Source organism: Amyelois transitella, chromosome 12 (genome assembly GCF_032362555.1).
Source record: "Amyelois transitella isolate CPQ chromosome 12, ilAmyTran1.1, whole genome shotgun sequence".
Lineage (NCBI taxonomy): Eukaryota > Metazoa > Arthropoda > Insecta > Lepidoptera > Pyralidae > Amyelois > Amyelois transitella.
The window spans coordinates 10,552,747-10,570,827 of record NC_083515.1 but is presented as its reverse complement, the minus strand read 5'-3'; the positions used below and the strand labels follow the sequence as shown (position 1 = coordinate 10,570,827).

The 18,081-nt window shown below is 41.4% G+C and overlaps 1 protein-coding gene across 1 annotated transcript in view; it reads right to left on the bottom strand.

The window, feature by feature from the left end:
• LOC106132871 (dynein axonemal heavy chain 3) overlaps positions 1-16,093 on the bottom strand; it is an 84,183-nt gene extending 68,090 nt beyond the window's left edge. The window contains exons 1-19 of the mRNA XM_060946926.1: positions 15,910-16,093; positions 15,251-15,364; positions 14,114-14,311; positions 13,606-13,747; positions 12,800-12,938; positions 11,610-11,785; positions 10,826-11,029; positions 9,242-9,478; positions 8,392-8,479; positions 7,841-8,048; positions 7,285-7,499; positions 6,683-6,873; positions 4,988-5,172; positions 4,420-4,682; positions 3,717-3,874; positions 3,111-3,303; positions 2,034-2,153; positions 1,441-1,547; positions 344-521 (exon numbers count right to left, since the gene is read on the bottom strand). Of these exons, the coding sequence (XP_060802909.1) occupies positions 344-521; positions 1,441-1,547; positions 2,034-2,153; positions 3,111-3,303; positions 3,717-3,874; positions 4,420-4,682; positions 4,988-5,172; positions 6,683-6,873; positions 7,285-7,499; positions 7,841-8,048; positions 8,392-8,479; positions 9,242-9,478; positions 10,826-11,029; positions 11,610-11,785; positions 12,800-12,938; positions 13,606-13,747; positions 14,114-14,311; positions 15,251-15,364; positions 15,910-16,093 (3,300 nt within the window). The remainder of the gene's footprint in view (positions 1-343; positions 522-1,440; positions 1,548-2,033; positions 2,154-3,110; positions 3,304-3,716; positions 3,875-4,419; positions 4,683-4,987; positions 5,173-6,682; positions 6,874-7,284; positions 7,500-7,840; positions 8,049-8,391; positions 8,480-9,241; positions 9,479-10,825; positions 11,030-11,609; positions 11,786-12,799; positions 12,939-13,605; positions 13,748-14,113; positions 14,312-15,250; positions 15,365-15,909) is intronic.
• Between the last annotated feature and the right edge of the window lie 1,988 nt (positions 16,094-18,081).

The following is an 18,081-nucleotide window of genomic DNA, read 5'->3' as shown; positions in this document are numbered from 1 at the left end:
CATCTTTCCCGTGGATGTGAATCGCGATTAAGGTACAGGCTTTTAAACTTGGGGTTCCTCTTGTAGGCGATGGGCTGGCAACCTGTCACTATTACAAATATAGTCGCGTCTATAACACTTGCAAAGTACACAAAACCAATAGTCTCGAAAATACTGATAGGTCACCTTCAGCTGTTTGGCTTAATCATAGAATTAAGATATAAATAGTGACAAGTTTATAGAAATTCCATGTTTATAAGCCTATCCATTAGTCTTTTACAACATCAATTGGGAAAGAGATGTAGTGATTCTATTCTTATCCTATAGGTGCCGGGAACCACACGGCACTGCAAAATATAGATACCATGAGCCACTGGTCCAGTATATCCTGCATGCTGATCAGCTTCTCCTCCCACGCCACCATGTCGGCTTCGAACGCCTTCACGTACGGGGAGCCGCGCATGGTCTGAGACTTCAGTATGTGGTCGTCGAGCTGCTGTTGGATGTCGTCCAGCCCCGTCAGGATACCAACGCCGGTATCCCTGGGAGATAATTATGATAGTTTATTGTGTATGTGAAATACTTAAAGGCAGTGTTAAATTGTCCTTGAATAAATAATGTCAAAATAAAAATCAATATTTTATAGACGGCCTCTGTGGCGCAGCGGTAGTACGCTTGTCTGTGACACCGGAGGTCCCGGGTTCGAATCCCGGCCAGGGCATGATGAGAAAAGAACTTTTTCTGATTGGCCTGGGTCTTGGACGTTTATCTATATAAGTATATTATAATAAGATATAGTATCGTTGAGTTAGTAGCTCGTAACACAAGTCTCGAACTTACTTCGAGGGTAACTTAATCTGTGTAATTTGTGCCAAAAAAAAAATATGTATGTGAAATACTTAAGAGCAGTGTTAAATTATCCTTGAAAATATTTTGTCATAATCAAAATCAATATTTTATTCTGAAAAATGGCTTTAGCAGGAACTTTTTCACTTTATTTTACATTTCAGTAAATTAAATTGAGATCATATCTAAAGTAGAATATTAGTATTTATCAAAAAGCTACAAACTTCACACATACATAAAATCACGTCTATATTCCCCGCAGGTTAGACAGAGCTAACAGTCTTGAAAAGACTGATAGGCCACGTTCAGCTGTTTGGCTTAATGTTAGAATTGAGATTCAAATAGTGACAGGTTGCTGGCCCATCGCCAAAAAAAAAGGAGAATTCCAAGTTTATAAGCCTATCTCTTAGTCGCCTTTTAAGCCATGGGAACGAGATGGAGTGGTCCTATTCTTTTTTTTATTGGTACTGGGAACCACACTGCACTTTTTACCTGCTATACATACCTACATATACTTTCGTTTTATCAATATTCTGAACTCTATTCATGCAAACTCTATCGATATCGAGGAATGTCTATTGTGTACAAAATCTGTAACTTTTAGACGAGAAATACCTGTAGGGTACCACTTCGAACTTGATTCCGACCCATTCCTCTTTCATCTTGGCGAGCGCGCATTCCAAAGAGTATTCTTTAGCGGCTTGTTGCTCGATTTCCTCCAACTAAGAGCAGAACAATCATTGATTAAAATAAAAAACATAACATAATATAATCACGTCTATATCCCATGCGAGGTAGACAGAACTAGCGATCTTGAAAAGACTGAAATGCCACATTCAGTTATTTGGTTTTGTTTATATATTTATATAATCATATAATAAGTGCCGTGTGGTTCCCGGCACCAATACAAAAAAGAATAGGACCACTCCATCACTTTCCCATGGATGTCGTAAAAGGCGACTAAGTGATAGGCTTACAAACTTGAGATTCTTCTTTCAAGCGATGGGCTAGCAACCTGTCACTATTTGAATCTCAATTCTATCATTAAGCCAAATAGCTGAACGTGGCCTATCAGTCTTTTCAAGACTGTTGGCTCTGTCTACCCCGCAAGGGCTATAGAGGTGATCATATGTATGTATATAATAAGCAACAGACCTCTGTTGCTCTGACCCGGCCAGTAGGCACGAAGGACATCAGGAGATCCTTACCTGTGGAGCGAAAACGTGGACGCCCTGGTCCACCATATCGGCCAGGGTCACCTCGGGCCCGTGCTGCACATCAGCGCCAACTAGCGCGCTGATGCGAGCCCAGTGCCGGGCACGCATGCCCTGAAAACAGCAAATTAAAAAAAAAATCAAAATTTTTATTCATTACTATACGATACTATATATCGCTTAATAATTGTCAAAACGTATGGTTTAACAACATTGGTTGACGTCAAATAAACTAAGTTTACTGCCGCTCCCAAGGCGTCAGTGCAGAAGAAGCGGTAACAAACTGCACTGCAGCATTTTCTTCAACAACGTCAACTTCACAATGTTAATTAAACTTAGAATAGAATGTGGACGAGAGAATACATTGTTCAGATTTATATATTTATGAGATTTAATATTGAAAAAAGAAATATATATATATATATGTATATGTAAGCATTAACTGTTTACGTACGTACGTCATAAAAAAATTGATCATGAAAAGATTGATGTAAGCTAGTAAATATATTGAACAAGACTTTTTCCCGGGCTTTCGCTTCCATGGAAAAAATCCAACATTATTTTGAAAAGTCTAGTCTATCTTTGCCCTAAGTAACTTTTCTGTTTATAGAATAGAATCTTTATTTGTTTTTGATAAGGGTTTACAAAAGATGTAGCATAATATATATTTCCTCTTGATCAGGCATTAACATACATACATACATAAAATCACGCCTCTTTCCCGGAGGGGTAGGCAGAGGCTACCTCATTCCACTTGCCACGATCTCTGCATACTTCCTTCGCTTCATCCACATTCATAACTCTCTTCATGCAAGCTCGGCGGTTTCGGGTACTTTTGACCTGACCCAAGGCAACGAGAACTGGCCTTGACTTAAATAAATTTATATCTCAGAACCTGCAACGTATACGAAGAAACCTGAACTTTGATGGGTATTCAAGGCATTAACTAGCATTTATATTGTAATATTACCCATAAGTCAAATAAATACATCACCAAACAAAAAGATCTTAAAATAGATAAAAAAAGTACCCTCTTACAAGTAATTAAACAAGGATTTCATAACACCCTACCTTATTGCAAATAGCACAAAGCACCGGCAGCAAAACCTTGAACTTCTCCACTTTATTCCGCACCATGTCCGCTATTCTCTTAGCCCCGGGGTACTCGAACATCTGCTTGCCCAGCTTGATCAGGAGTTTCCACCAGGCGTCCACGTCTTCGGCTATTTGCTCGGCATTCAGCACGTGGAACGGGCCGTGGTACCTGGACAAATGGTTTACTGCTAAACTAAGCTCACTTTACTCCGGTGACAATTCCAAGATAAAAAGTACTTATTATGTTATTCCAGGTTATATTTTACCAAATTAGTTAGGCTTATAAACTCGGGATTATTCTTTTAGGCGATGGGCTAGCAACCTGTCACTATTTGAATCTCAATTCTATCATTAAGCCAAACATTAAGCTAAACGTGGCCTATTGGTCTTTTCTTATTGTTACTGAGCTTCATGGGCACGCAATAAGCTCTTTAAAAATTATGAATACGAGCGCACCACCATGCAGTCATCCTCTTGTCACTGTTTCTCACCACTACTCACTGTTTCTCGCAACTTCTCTATGTTTCTCACTATTTCTCACTGTTTCTCACTATTTCTCACTGTTTCTCACTACTCACTCACCATTTTTCGTATCCGTCGTAGAAGTCGAAGGCGGTGTGCCACAGCTTGTGGAAGGGGTCGACGCCGTTCAGCATGGCTTGGAGCGAGTAGAACACAGACACCTCCTGGTCTAGGAGTTGTTCCTCCGTTATTATGTCCTCGGCTTCGTATTTGTCATCCTGTTGAAGTTGGGCATATAAGTTGAGCAATTAGCAGGGTAGATCAGCAAAAAACAAGACGAAGAATGGGCGGCGTGTATAAAAGCTATGCCAAGCTAAGCAACGGACGCCATTTATATGTCTGGCATTACAATACCAATTTCTCAAATCTGTTGCTGTTGCTACTTGTCATGTGGTTCCCGGCACCAATAGGTCATAGAAAAGGATCACTCCATCTCTTTCCCATGGATGTCGTAAAAGGCGACTAAGGCATAGGCTTATAAACTTGGAATTCTTCTTTTGGGCGATGGACTAGGAACCTGCCACTATTTAAACTTCAATATACTCTCATTAAGCCGAACCGCTGAACGAGCAAGTTACTAATCTTTTCAAGGGTGTTAATTTTGTCTACCCCGCAAGGAAAAAAGTGATTTTATTTATCGTACAATTGCTAACATCAGAAAAATCGCTTCTTATTTGAAAGCTATATTAAATAAGCTTTATAAGTCACTTAAAAGGTGTATCCTAGTTCCTATCCTTCTTGTTGATAACAAAAAACTATTCACCATCAAATTCTTAAAGATCTCATCGACTTTCTTGACCACGTCAGCCAACAAATCTAAATTGAGAAGAGGCGGATCGAATCTCCTGAACAACTCTAAATCTTTCTCGTGTTTCTTCAGCTTCTCCTCGAAGATCGCCTTCTTGCTCCGCAGCTTGTCTTCAGCCATGGTCTTCTTAGTGCTGAGCGTCTTCAGCGTGAGGTCTATGGTGTCTTCCATGTCCAGAGGCCAGAGGAACACTCGTGTATTCAGGTTTACGTCTTCAACTGGCAATATAATAAACAAAACATAGTATATAGGATAAACTTATAATTTTAGGGTTCTTCTTATAGGCGATGGGCTAGCAACCTCACTATTTGGATTTAAACTCTACCAATAAGCCTAACAGCTGAACGTGGCCTGTCAGTCTTTCAAGACTGCTGCTGCAACTGGTACTAAAGCCAGGAGGAAGAAGAACAAGTTCTACTGAGCGCGTTGCATCGAGCGATCAGAATCTGAGTATTATTTGACAACCTAGTGTCCTAGTAAGAGGGTCCAGTAAAGTATGTAGATGGGGGGATATCTGACTCACAAGTCAAATGCGCGTGCTGCATCAGAAAGATGACGTATTCAGCTGTAGTGCGGGATTGAGCGCGCAGTTCGAACATGGCGCGGTCGCGGCAGTCGGAGATGTAATTCAGGAGCTCCACCAGCTGCGCCGTGGACTCGGGAGTCTCCGATGCTCGGCTTGCCATTTCTTCATATACGTTGCAGATTCTGAGACATACATATTTAAATAAACAGAGCGCACATACTGAGCTTACCCTAAATAAGTTCTAATCTTTTATACCACCTCCATGCGTTTGTTTCATAGGCGTCTTCCATGGTGAAGAGTAGAAATCTAACCCTACCTAAGTATCCATCATCGAGGTTTGATTTATTAGAGTCTGTTCTGCTTCTATCCATTTTGCGTCCACTATACTATGGTAGAGCCAACAGTCTACCCCGCAAAGGGATATAGACGTGATCATCATAATATGTATGTATGTAATCTCGGTAGATGGCATTCTTCAACTCATGTTTATGAGGTTATCTTGTTAGTTATGTTGAAGGAAAACGATGGATGCATTAAATAAATTGATCAAGGCTATCTTTGGAGGAAACCAGCAGTTAATTTCACGAATATGAAATGAAGCTCAAACCTTACTCCAAAATGCTTACCCACTGTTCCAGTTCCCGTTGACCAAGATGAAGTGGTCCACGATATACTAAAAGCCTTCACACTATCATGCCATCCATCGCCATAGATTCTTGAGAAAAGTCTTTAGGGAGACGGTTTCTTTCGTTGTGTGTCATTCAGTCTCAAGCCGGTCTTAGACATCCTTAATTTTTATTCCAAAATGGCCTGTTCTTAAAGCATCTAGAAGGTGCTGGAAAAGCTCTTTTAATTGGTCAATATGGAAAATGTTTGATGGGATCCTATGACCTGAACCCTTAACCAAGAAACCTACCCACGATTCCGCTTCCTGTTGACCAAGATGAAGTGGTCCACGATATACTGCCAAAGCCCATCCACGATTGCCTACAGCGTGTCGTTGAAGGTTCCACAGTCCAGCATCATCACCTTCAGTGCAATATCTCGACAGTGAAAGCTGTCACACTAGTATGCCATCCATCGCCATAGATCCTTGAGAAAAGTGTTTAGGGAGAAAGACGGTCTCTTTCGTTGTGTGACATTCAGTCTCCCCCCTTAAGCCGGTCTTAGACATCCTTACTTTTTATTCCAAAGTGGCCTGTTCTTAAAGCATCAGGAAGATGCTGGATAGGCTGGTTTTAATTGGTTCATGTGGCAAATGTTTGGCGGAAGCCTATGACCTGAACCCTTAACCTAGATACTTACCCACGATTCCACTTCCTGTTGACCAAAATGAAGTGGTCCACGATGTACTGCCGCAACCCGTCCACGATGCCCCACAGCGTGTCGTTGATGGGTCCGCAGTCCAGCATGATCATGTTCAGTGCAATATCTCGACGTGACAGCCATCACACTATCATGCCATCCATCGCAATAGGTACTTGAGAAAACTCTTTAGGGAGAAAGACTGTCTCTTTCGCTGTGTGACATTCAGTCTCCCCCCTAAGCCGGTCTTAGACATCCTTACTTTTTATTCCAAAGTGGCCTGTTCTTAAGGCATCAGAAAGTTGCTGGATGGGCTGCTTTTAATTAGTCCATGTGGAAAATGTTTAGCGGGAACCTACGACCTGAACCCTTAACCTAGATACTTACCCACGGTTCCACTTCCTGTTGACCAAAATGAAGTGGTCCACGATATACTGCCGCAGCCCATCGACGATGCCCCACAGCGTGTCGTTGATGGGCCCGCAGTCCAGCATGATCATGTTCAGTGGGATGTCTCGACGGAGGAACACGATCTCGTCTCGGAGCTCCTCGTAATTGTAGATGCGAGCAGAGAAATCCTGAAATATAAAAATTTAAAACTCTTGAGAAACTAATTGGAGGAACGAAGTCACCTCAAGGGTACAATAAGTGGTAATAATAATAATAAATAATAAATAAATAATAATAAATATACACGGGACATATTAAACAGCTTGAGTTAGCCTCGAAGTAAGTTCGAGACTTGTGTTATGAGATACTAACTCACCGATACTATATTTTATAATAAATACTTATATAGATGAACATCCAAGACCCAGGCCAATCAGAAAAAGATTTTTCTCATCATGCCCTGGCCAGGATTCGAACCCGGGACCTCCGGTGTCACAGACAAGCGTACTGCCGCTGCGCCACAGAGGCCGTCAAAATTATCTGTTTAACACGACTGGTCGTATGGTCTTTTATACCCAATAACATTTTGAGAAAAATACCTTCAGATAAGGTGGTGGCTCCAGCTTGAAAAACGCCAAGAGATCCTGAAAGGCCGTTCCGTCCAATAAATAGAAGAACTCTTCGAAATTGGACAGATAGCTGAGCGGACCCGGGCGGTTGGCGTTGTAATGCTGGATGGTCTTGTTGGTGATGTCCACCATGTACTGTTCTTCTGGGTAGACCGCTATCAGGTATGGGTGGGGACGGGAGACACCTGCACAAAGTTGTCGTTGGATAAAAATTGTCAACATTCCCTAGAGTCTAGAGTCTTCTTCCACTTCGGCTACATTCTCACCTCTCCGGAGATATGACCTAGATTGGGTGAATCAAGTGTTTACATGAAGCAACTGTCGTATGACCTTCGCAAGCAGGGAGACCTTATCCGTATCGGTTCATGGCTTAACCTCCAGTTGCCTGTTCTATGGTCTTACAAGTCTACTTCTGGTGTTTTAAATTGACTTAGGTCTCAACCTCCCTCGAACTCCTATCAGAATGAGCCATGATCCTCCTTGCAGTCCAGAAATAATGGTGATACGAGATAGAAGGACGGTGTACCTGGATACATGACGCTGTCAATGCTGGGCAACTGCACGTTTACATTGATGATGGTGTGGAACCACTTCACGATGAGCGTCCTCATCTGCTCCAGCGAGGGCTCGAAGCTGATCTTCGTGGAGCCAGGCTGACCCACCACTTTGATGCGCAAGAGTGGATTCTTGATGAACGTGTAGTCTTTGTAGGGACCCTCGTAGGCATTGCCTTCCTGTTCAGTTACAGATAATGGTAATTTCTCTTTGATTAATAGTTTTAAAACTTTGAATGAGGAACATAGACTGTGAGACTGAACATTTTGGTATACACCAATAGAAAAAAGAATAGGACCACTACATCTCTTTCCCTGGGATGTCGTAAAAGGCGACTAAGGGATAGGTTTATAAATTTTGGATTCTTCTTTTGGGCTAGCAAACTGTCAAAATGTGAATCTCAATTCTATCATTTAGCCAAACAGCTGAACCTGGCCTATCAGTCTTTCTAAGACGGTAAGCTCTGTCTACCCCGCAAGGGATATAGACGTGATCTTTTGTATGCATGTATGTATGAATTACCCAATGATAAGCGAAGTATTCCGCAAAATGGTAGATACTCCTCTCAACCAGATCGCGAACTTGTCTCGACATGAGGGAGTGAAGAGTTCTGTAGCGAAAAATAGTCTACATTTAAAATGATTGTTGTTTGTTTATAGTGTAGATCTTGCATGTTTTTTTTATAAGTATTTTAAAAAAAAGTTAGTATCTCTTAATACAAGTCTCGAAATTACTTCGAGGCTAACTCAGTCTGTGTAATCTGTCCCGTATATATATTATTATTTATATTTCAGGCCGCCTAAAGGCAAGACTTTACAACTGCTATTGCTAGTAAGGATAGCCGGGAACAAGGAAACATCTTGTACAGAAAAATCTCAAGTTTTTCAGCAAATCCGGTCTGTTCATCAAAGACAGATTTACGCCACTTAGAAATATGCCGTGTGGCAGCACCGCAGCAGTGCCCAGCACCATTAAAAAAAAGAATAGGACACGATATCCATCGTAAAAGGCAACTAAGAGATATGCTTACAAAACTTGGGATTGATATTTTAGGCAATGGGCTTGCAACCTGTCACTATTTGAATCTCAATTCTATCATAAGGCCAAACAGCTGAACGTGACCTGTCAGTCTTTTGTAAGACTGTTGGCTCTGTCTACTAGTACGTGTGCTACTACTTGTACTCTGTTAATTTTCAAAAGTTTACAATCATCACATCAAAGTTTCTACGGATTGGTGCATAAAGCCTCTGAATCAACGCCATCAAAATCGGGGATCCCTTAGCATCATACATTGCCTGGCAAATACTCTTTGTAAAGGAACTTCGCTGCGTATTGCGAGGTTTTCGGCGAAATCTGTTCGGGAAATACTTACGCAAAGAAATGCTCCACTTGAAACGTGGACTCCTTCTTCTTCTTCGCGACGTAGACCTGCCAGTGCTGCCTCATCTTGATCATGGTGTCTGCCACGTCTATAATCCAATTGTCGAGGAGTTCCGCCCTGCTTTCCGCGCACAGCTTATTCAGGCGTTCTGTAAAGTCTGCGGGATACTGGGGGAATGGTAGATCCTCTTGCATCTTGTTCATATCGCAGATGTACATGTCTTGGTATCTGTTGAGGAAATTTTATTTATACATATATGGTCACGTCTATATCCCATGCGGGGTAGACAGAGCCAACAGTCTTGAAGACTAAATGGCCACGTTCAACTATTTGGCTTAATGATAGAATTGAGATTTAAATAGTGACAGGTTGCTAGCCCATCGCCTAAAATAAGAATCCCAAGTTTATAAGCCTATCCCTTAAGTCGCCTTTTACGACATCCATGGGAAAGAGATGGAGTAGTCCTATTCTTTTTTGTATTGGTGCCGGGAACCACACGGCACCCGGGAACCACAAGGCACAATTTTATTTATTTATTTATGTACACAAAACTATATACTTACAGAAGCATTTAATACAGTAATTCTAGTACAAAGGTGCTGCGTATTTCAAAAGAAATCTCTTCCAGTAGACCCGTGAGAGGAGAGATGAATTCTGGAGCGGTATGGCGTGTGCATAAATATCGTTTAACATATTTATGTAAACATACATGCTAACACTTACATTACTTGCACTACCGCTGCGCCACGGAGACCGTTAAACAAAAAATAACTACAACCTTTATAAGCGGACTATTTTAACAATACTTAAGAGGGCGTGGGTTTCGCTATAGACACGAAATTCAGCAAGTAACCGCCAGAGGACAGCGAGCTAATGAACCTGGTGACCGTTGAAGGAGACCAAAGGCGACGGCCCGGGGCTCGCTCGCTTATAGGGCTCCGGGAGGCGAAGGTAAGACCCGGCATGACGTCACAGTGGAATTAATTGTTGAAAGGTTATCTTGATGTAAATTGGTTGTCTCAGGCAGGCACAAAATACCTCAACGCAACCTAACCAATTTGATGATTCAGTATTGGTTTACTCTGTAAAGGTTGCGGAGGTCAAAAGGGAGTGGCTTCGAGTCTTAACCTGACTAACAGCACCCAGCATATCAGTTGACCCTAGAATTTGACTCTTCCAGAATGACTGCTTCCAAAGAGAAGAACTTTGGTTCAACTTATGTGCCGGGAACTGTATCTAACTTACGATCATGGGTCTATATGCCGCCAAGGAAACAAGAAATAAGAAGTATATCAAAACACCGTGTGGTTCCCGGCACCAATACAAAAAAGAATAGGACCACTCCATCTCTTTCCCATGGATGTCGTAAAAGGCGACTAAAGCAAAGGCTTACAAACTTGGGATTCTTTTTTAGGCGTTGGGCTAGCAACCTATCACTATTTGAATCTCAATTCTATCATTAAGCCAAATAGCTGAACGTGGCCATTCAGTCTTTGCAAGACTGTTGGCTCTGTCTAGCCCACAAGGGATATAGACGTGACCATATGACGTATGTGTGTATATCAAAACACCCACCTCTCCTGCCACAATCGCACCAGCTCCCTGACGACGGCGTTCCCGTGGTAGTACCTGTAGGACATCGCTTGCTGCGCGCGCACGCATGCGCTGTGCCACGGCACGGGTGCGCGCACGCACAGCGCCGGCCACAGCGGCGGCACGAACGCTATGCGCAGGCGCCGCTGCTCCGATTGGTCCTCCACGATGTAGCAGAGGAGGCATCTGCAACATAATGCTATACAATTCTAAATAATACTAGAGTATAGACGTTGTGTGAAGTGTGTGCCGTGTGGTTCCCGGCACCAATGTATAAAAGAATAGGACGACTCCATCTCTTTCCATTGGATGTAGTAAAAGGCGACAAGGAGATAGGCTTATAAATTTGTGATTCTTCTTATAGGCGATAGGCTAGCAACCTGTCACTATTTGAATCTCAATTCCATCATTAAACCAAGTAGCGGAACGTGGCCTTTCGGTTTTTCGAGACTGTTGCCACAGTCTACCCCGCAAGGGAAGACGTGACTATATGTATGTATGTAACATTAAGTACCATCACACTAGAAGAGTCATCTCCTTATTTTTCAATTCAGAACAAAAATGTCAAAATATCTATATAGGGTCAGGTCAAAAGTACCCGAAACCGCCGAGCTTGCATGAAGAGAGTTATGAATGTGGATGAAGCAAAGGAAGTATGCAGGGATCGTGGCAAGTGGAAAGAGGTAGTCTCTGCCTACCCCTCCGGGAAAGAGGCGTGATTTTATGTATGTATGTATGTATCGTCTATGTAAACATGTGAACGTACCTTTTCATAGCCAAAGTGAACCAGAACTTGATTTCCGTCTCGCTCTGTCTCACGCACGCGTTGTAAGTGAGAATGAGAAGTCTCCTCTTGATGTGGGCCGTCTGCTTGTCCACGCACACTTTGGCCCGTTTGTACAAATGCTCAGGAAAGTCCGGTATATGATTGCCGACTATTGCCTGTAAAATGTGATTAAACATACATACATACATACATATGATCACGTCTTTATCCCTTACGGGGTAGACAGAGCCAACAGTCTTGAAAAGACTGATAGGCCACGTTCAGCTGTTTGACTTAATGATAGAATTGAGATTCAAATAGTGACGGGTTGCTAGCCCATCGCCTAAAAGAAGAATCCCAAGTTTATAAACCTATCCCTTAGTCGCCTTTTACGACATCCATGGGAACGAGATGGAGTGGTCCTATTCTTTTTTATTGGTGCCGGGAACCACACGGCAATAAATGCAATCCAATCAACAATGAATAAGTGCCAACTAATTTGTAACGCGATAGCGAGTTTATATAATTATTCGTACATACAGGTAGACAGAGCATCTTGAAAAGGCCACGTTCATCTGTTTGGCTCAAGGATAGAATTTATAGGTTTATCGGCTACCTGTTCACGCTTTATCTTTAAATTTCTCTTAGAAAAACTAAGAAAATAAAATTTGATGAAAATATGAAAATTTAATGCATTAGGTCTAATGCATTAAACATAAGTTGTTGTCTGAAAACTAATATGAATTGGCTACAAATGGAATACAATTTCATCTCAAATATTAAATCATCTGCATACAACATCATGCATAAACTGACTGTAGTCATGACATAAACTATAAAGGTCCTAAGTTGGAACCTTGGGGCAGGCCAATTCTAAAATTCCGATACATTCGGTTTGTATAATATCTGTGCCGTGTGGTTCCCGGCACCATTACAAAAAAGAATAGGACCACTCCATCTCTTTCCCACGGATGTCGTAAAAGGCGACTAAGGGATAGGCTTACAAACTTGGGATTCCTCTTTTAGGCGATGGGCTAGCAACCTGTCACTATTTGAATCTCAATTCTATCTTAAAGCCAAATAGCTGAACGTGGCCTACCAGTCTTTACAAGACTGTTGGCTCTGTCTACCCCACAAGGGATATAGACGTGAGTATATGTATGTATGTATGTATAATATCTGCTACTAACCACATTCAAGTAGTAATCGATCCTCTCCAAATCTTTGGGGTGTATGTACCGGTAGTGTTCCTCCTCCGTCACTCTCAGCATCTCCTCCTTCTGCTGGTCCGGGTCGCGGGGCAGCTCAAACTCCAGTTTGGCTAAATGTCTAAATAAAAGACAAAGTCTTACGGTGAGGCAAAACATCGTAAGGAAACCTGCACTTTAAGGCAACTGGATCTCTCGATCCAATATTAATTATGTTCCCCTGCAAATTATGTGGAGGTCAGATGGGAGTCGTTCGTGTTGAACCCTGACCCACCTAATCCAGGATCCATGGTCAAAGGCTGGCTCTTCTCGAGGGTGGAGAGGATGCAACCGGGACTTAAGCGAGGAGGAAGAAGAGATAAAGAAACAAATAGGCTTTATAATACTCATGTGAAGAAAATACCCAAATACCAAAAGGTGACGTTTCTGTTCTGTTTTGATGCACCTTCCCCTTATTTGGCTCTAATATCTTTGCGTGTAAGTTGCATCCTCAGACCTAAGACTTCGGGGTACTGGGTTCACTTTCCGCCATTTCACTCTATACTTTGGTTTTCCGTACAACCCCGTTTTGCTGCCGTATAAGGTCAGGACTAAAAAAGTGTAAGGGTTTAATTTATCTTCTTAAAGGTCAAAAACAGGTCAAAAGCAGCACAGTTAAGGTACAACTTGATGCGGGCCCGCGTTCAAACTGCCCGGTTACAGTGTGCCTTAATTATTTGATAAATATGATGCTAAAAACATTATATGTCAATCGTCCAATAGCAAATAGAACAGTTTAATAAAGAAACCTTTTCAATGCTTCCTCAGCAGCTCTCTCCGCCTCTTCTTTCTCCCTCTTTCTCTTCTCAATCCGTTTCCTTTTGGCATATGCTTCAGCCGCCTTCCTTCTTTCATACGCCCCGGAGACCAGGTCTTCCAGCAATACAAGACCTATAAAAATGTTGTATTATAGAACCACGACATCCTCGTATTCATCGTCACTTATTATCAGGTGAGATGGAAGACAAATTCGTCCCCCTGGCCTTAGTTCCGGTAACATCCTCACTACTCTGGAGAGGAGCACGGGGTTCGTCTTTGACTATGGAAGAACCTGGAGGGAACCCGATTATTTTTATTATGATATGGGATGATGATTACAAATCCAGTTAGTTACCTGAATGTGCAGGTTGGGTAGTCCGTAAAAAGGATTTCCCCTTCGATAACAAAAAAAAAAGTTTCCTCGCGATGTTATCCCTCACCATAGGAGCAGTGGTTACGAGTAGTATTCAAACGAAATTTACAATATATCTATCACACCTTTGGGCAATCGATTCTTCCTCTCTTTCTCTCTCAGCTCTTCCAACCTCTCCTTCTCCCTCTCCGCGTAGGGTTTGAGAGGCGGGAATTGCAGTTCTCCATTAGGTCCTATAGGCCCATACAGTTCCGGCGGCTTGCGGCGTTTAGGCGGCATGTTGATCAAACGCATGGTTTTTGTAGCTGGGGTATAGCAGTTTCCTGAGAGAAAAGAAATAAAAATAATTATTTGATTAAATTTTCTAGAATTTATTTCTGTCTGTTTACTCGTTTTTCGATCATGCGTTACGAAAGCTGCTGGAAATTTGATGTTTCTTTATCAGTTTTATTTTTAGGAGGTAATGCAAAAAAAAACATAGAATCACATTCACACCAAGGTTCTCCGCTTAATCCATTGGTCTCTTAGATAATGCTATTAACATTAAGGCCGCCTAATGTACTTTACAAATTTTAATTATTACAATAAAGAATAAATAAGTAAAAAGTTTCTCCTGCACTCTCTGTCTTATTTACGTGTTCCCAATTGCACCCTCCACAATTTCTTTGGAGCTCGGGGTCAGCTAATTAAAAAGTAATGTTTCAACCTTAAATTTCGCTAAGAACGTAAGTAGGATATCCGCAAAAATTATGCAACGCATGACCAAAAACGTAAATGAACTGTTGTTCACCCTTGCCTCAATTTTGCATGCGATCCTCTTATTGTCAGGTTGGCTGGAAGAGATCCCACTTAGGGATAGGCCCGCCTTTGTACTGTACTACGTTCGTTCTTTTTGTATTAGTGCCGTGTGGTTCCCGGCACCAATACAAAAAGAATAGGACCACTCCATCTCTTTCCCATGGATGTCGTTAAAGGCGACTAAGGGATAGGCTTACAAACTTGGGATTCTTTTTTTAGGCGATGGGCTAGCAACCTGTCACTATTTAGATCTCAATTCTATCATTAAGCCAAGTATCTGAACGTGGCCGATCAGTCTCTGGTTGGCTCTGTCTACCCCACAAGGGGTATAGACGTGACCATTATGTATGTATATACTGTACTACTGTTTTATATTTGTAATGTACCCTTTTAGTTAACAATAAAGCATTTACCTACTTACTTACTATACCAAACTGGAGTTCATTAATATAAAAATGAATTACCTATCGAATCCACAGGCTTGGCGTGGTCGTAGCCGTCCCTGTAAGGCACTCCTCTCGTCCAGGATTTTCGCAGCATCAGCGGCGGGAACTCACTGCATCCGCCTTCACTCTCCCCTGAAATTACATTTATATGTAACATCCTACTACTATTATAAAGGCGAAAGTTTGTATGGATGTTTGTTACTCTTTCACGCAAAAACTACTGAACCGATTACCATGAAATTTGGTATGTAGGTAGCTGAAGACCCAGAATAACACATAGGCTACTTTTTATCCCAGAGTTCCCGCGGGATTGATAGGGTTTCCATGCGGACGAAGTCGCGGGCGGCCTCTAGTACATACATACATATAATCATCGTCGTAAGGGATATCCCTTATGGTGTAGACAGAGCCAACAGTCAACTGCTTGGCTGAGCAAGTCTTACATGGAGGTTTTAACACTACAAATGTATAACTAACTGTAGCACTTTACGTGACACATAGGTACTTTATTTGGTTAAGAATTAGAGTAAGGAGCACTGAGGTCTGAAATACAGGTTATATTAATATAGGTTGCAAAATATTGTACCTACATTAATATTAAGTATTTACCGCTTTTCTGGATGGTCAATAAAGAAAAAAAAAATAGCAAATAAAAATGTTTATTTCTGTCCAACTACCTTCAGGATAGTAGTTCCTGGCTGCTCGTAATAGCTCGCTGTCCCTGTCCACCTCATGGTCGTATCCAGCGCGCCTGAGGGTGGGCAGTGAGGGCTGGGTGCGAGGGGGGCCCGTGAACCGCGGGGGGCACCGCTTTGAGCCCGACGTGGAAGGTTTTACCTTCTTACTGTCGCCGCTCGCCATCTGTCGGGCCTGTATGTGTACTTATGTACCTGTAATGACTACATATTCATCCCTATTATAATACAATTTTACGATGGCCAAAGCATGATGAGAAACTTCTCTGATTGACCTGGGTCTTGGATGTTTATCTATATAAGTATTTATTATAAAATATATAGGTACTGCTCCGCCGCTCTATCTACACATGCGTTTTGGAAGCGGTAGTAGATATAATTAGATTTAAGTGATGTGACGTCAATAAGTGATGCCTTGTATACAATTTTTGAGAATAAATCTATTCTAATATAGTATCGTTGAGTTAGTATCTCGTAACGCAAGTCTCGAACTTACTTCGAGGCTAACTCAATCTGTGTAATTTGTCCCGTACATATTTATTTAACTTCACATGTTGCACCAAGATCTGCTAGTTTTGTGGTTTCCTGGGCCCGGACATGTCTCCAACATGTTGGGGCTGAGACGCCCCGTGGCAGCCTTCGTGGTAAACTAGTGTCGTGTTTGTGTCAAAATAAACTGCTAATTTTAGGGATGCCGAGCTTGCACGAAGAGAGTTATGAATGTGGATGAAACGAAGGAAGTGTGCAGAGATCGTGGCAAGTGAAAAGATGTAGTCTCTGCCTACGCCTCCGGGAAAGAGGCGTGATTTTTATGTATGTATGTATGTATTTAAGGGATGCGTAGGTACTCTGCTGGAAATAGTTATATATCTACATAGTTTAGACCATCAGATACTTACGAGTTTAGACTATAAGATAAGAGTTTGGGCCATAAGATACTTTATCAGAATTAATAACTTTTATTTACACAAATGCAAACACTTGTTGAAATTAGTCATTTCGAATGACGCTTAGTGACGCGTTGCCATAGCAATCGTGGTTACTTTTTAATGTTTTTCCAGCCAGGGTTATATAGTTTCTTATGGTTTGTTATAACAAACTCCTTGGTGACGGCGCCCCGTCACTAGTCCATAGATTTTTATTGTTGACTAGAGGCCGCCCGCGACTTCGTCCGCATGGAAACCCTATCAATCCCGCGGGAACTCTGGGATAAAAAGTAGCCTATGTGTTATTCTGGGTCTTCAGCTACCTACATACCAAATTTCATGGTAATCGGTTCAGTAGTTTTTGCGTGAAAGAGTAACAAACATCCATACATCCATACAAACTTTCGCCTTTATAATAGTAGTAGGATTTGGTACTCACAGATTTGAAAACATTACTTGAAGCAGATTATATAATATATATGCTTGCGGGTAGACTATCCTTAGTTTGGGTCATATACACAGCTTTATACATTTACGGGTTAGACAAAGCCGATAGTCACAACTCATGGTTAGGTAATAAATAAACCTAATAGGTTTTTCCCTTGATTAACTTACTATCACCATGGGAAAATATAGAAGATTACACAAAATGAGTGTTTATTTCTTTTATCGCTTTTTACATCCACTTCAACCTGAACGTGGCCTTTCGGTCTTTTCAAGGCTTTTTGCTCTGTCTACTCCACATGGGATAAAGACGTGACTGTATGTATGTATGTACAACATCCAGGTGGTCTTATTCTAAATTTCCCAGAACCACGCAATTTAATTTTAAAAGATTAATGAAAATAATTACCCGAAACCAACGACTACAAAGAGCTTGCATGAAGAGAGCTATGAATGTGGATGAAGCGAAAGAAGTATGCAGGTATCGTGGGAAGGTGTAGTTCCTGCCTACCCCTCCGGGAAAGAGGCGTGATTTATGTATGTATGTAATGAAAATAAAAACACACTGACATCAAAATATATTTATTGCTTATCAAACAGTAAATACATCAAAAATAACAATTTAAAAATATTAGAAGAATACATTATGCTAATACATTACAATTGGAAGTCATGATTTTTCACATTATTCTATTAATTTATTACCATTTAATCACTGAATTTGGCATCAAAATAGCACCTTTTCGTAAAATATATTTTATAGAGATCAGAAGAAAAAATACAA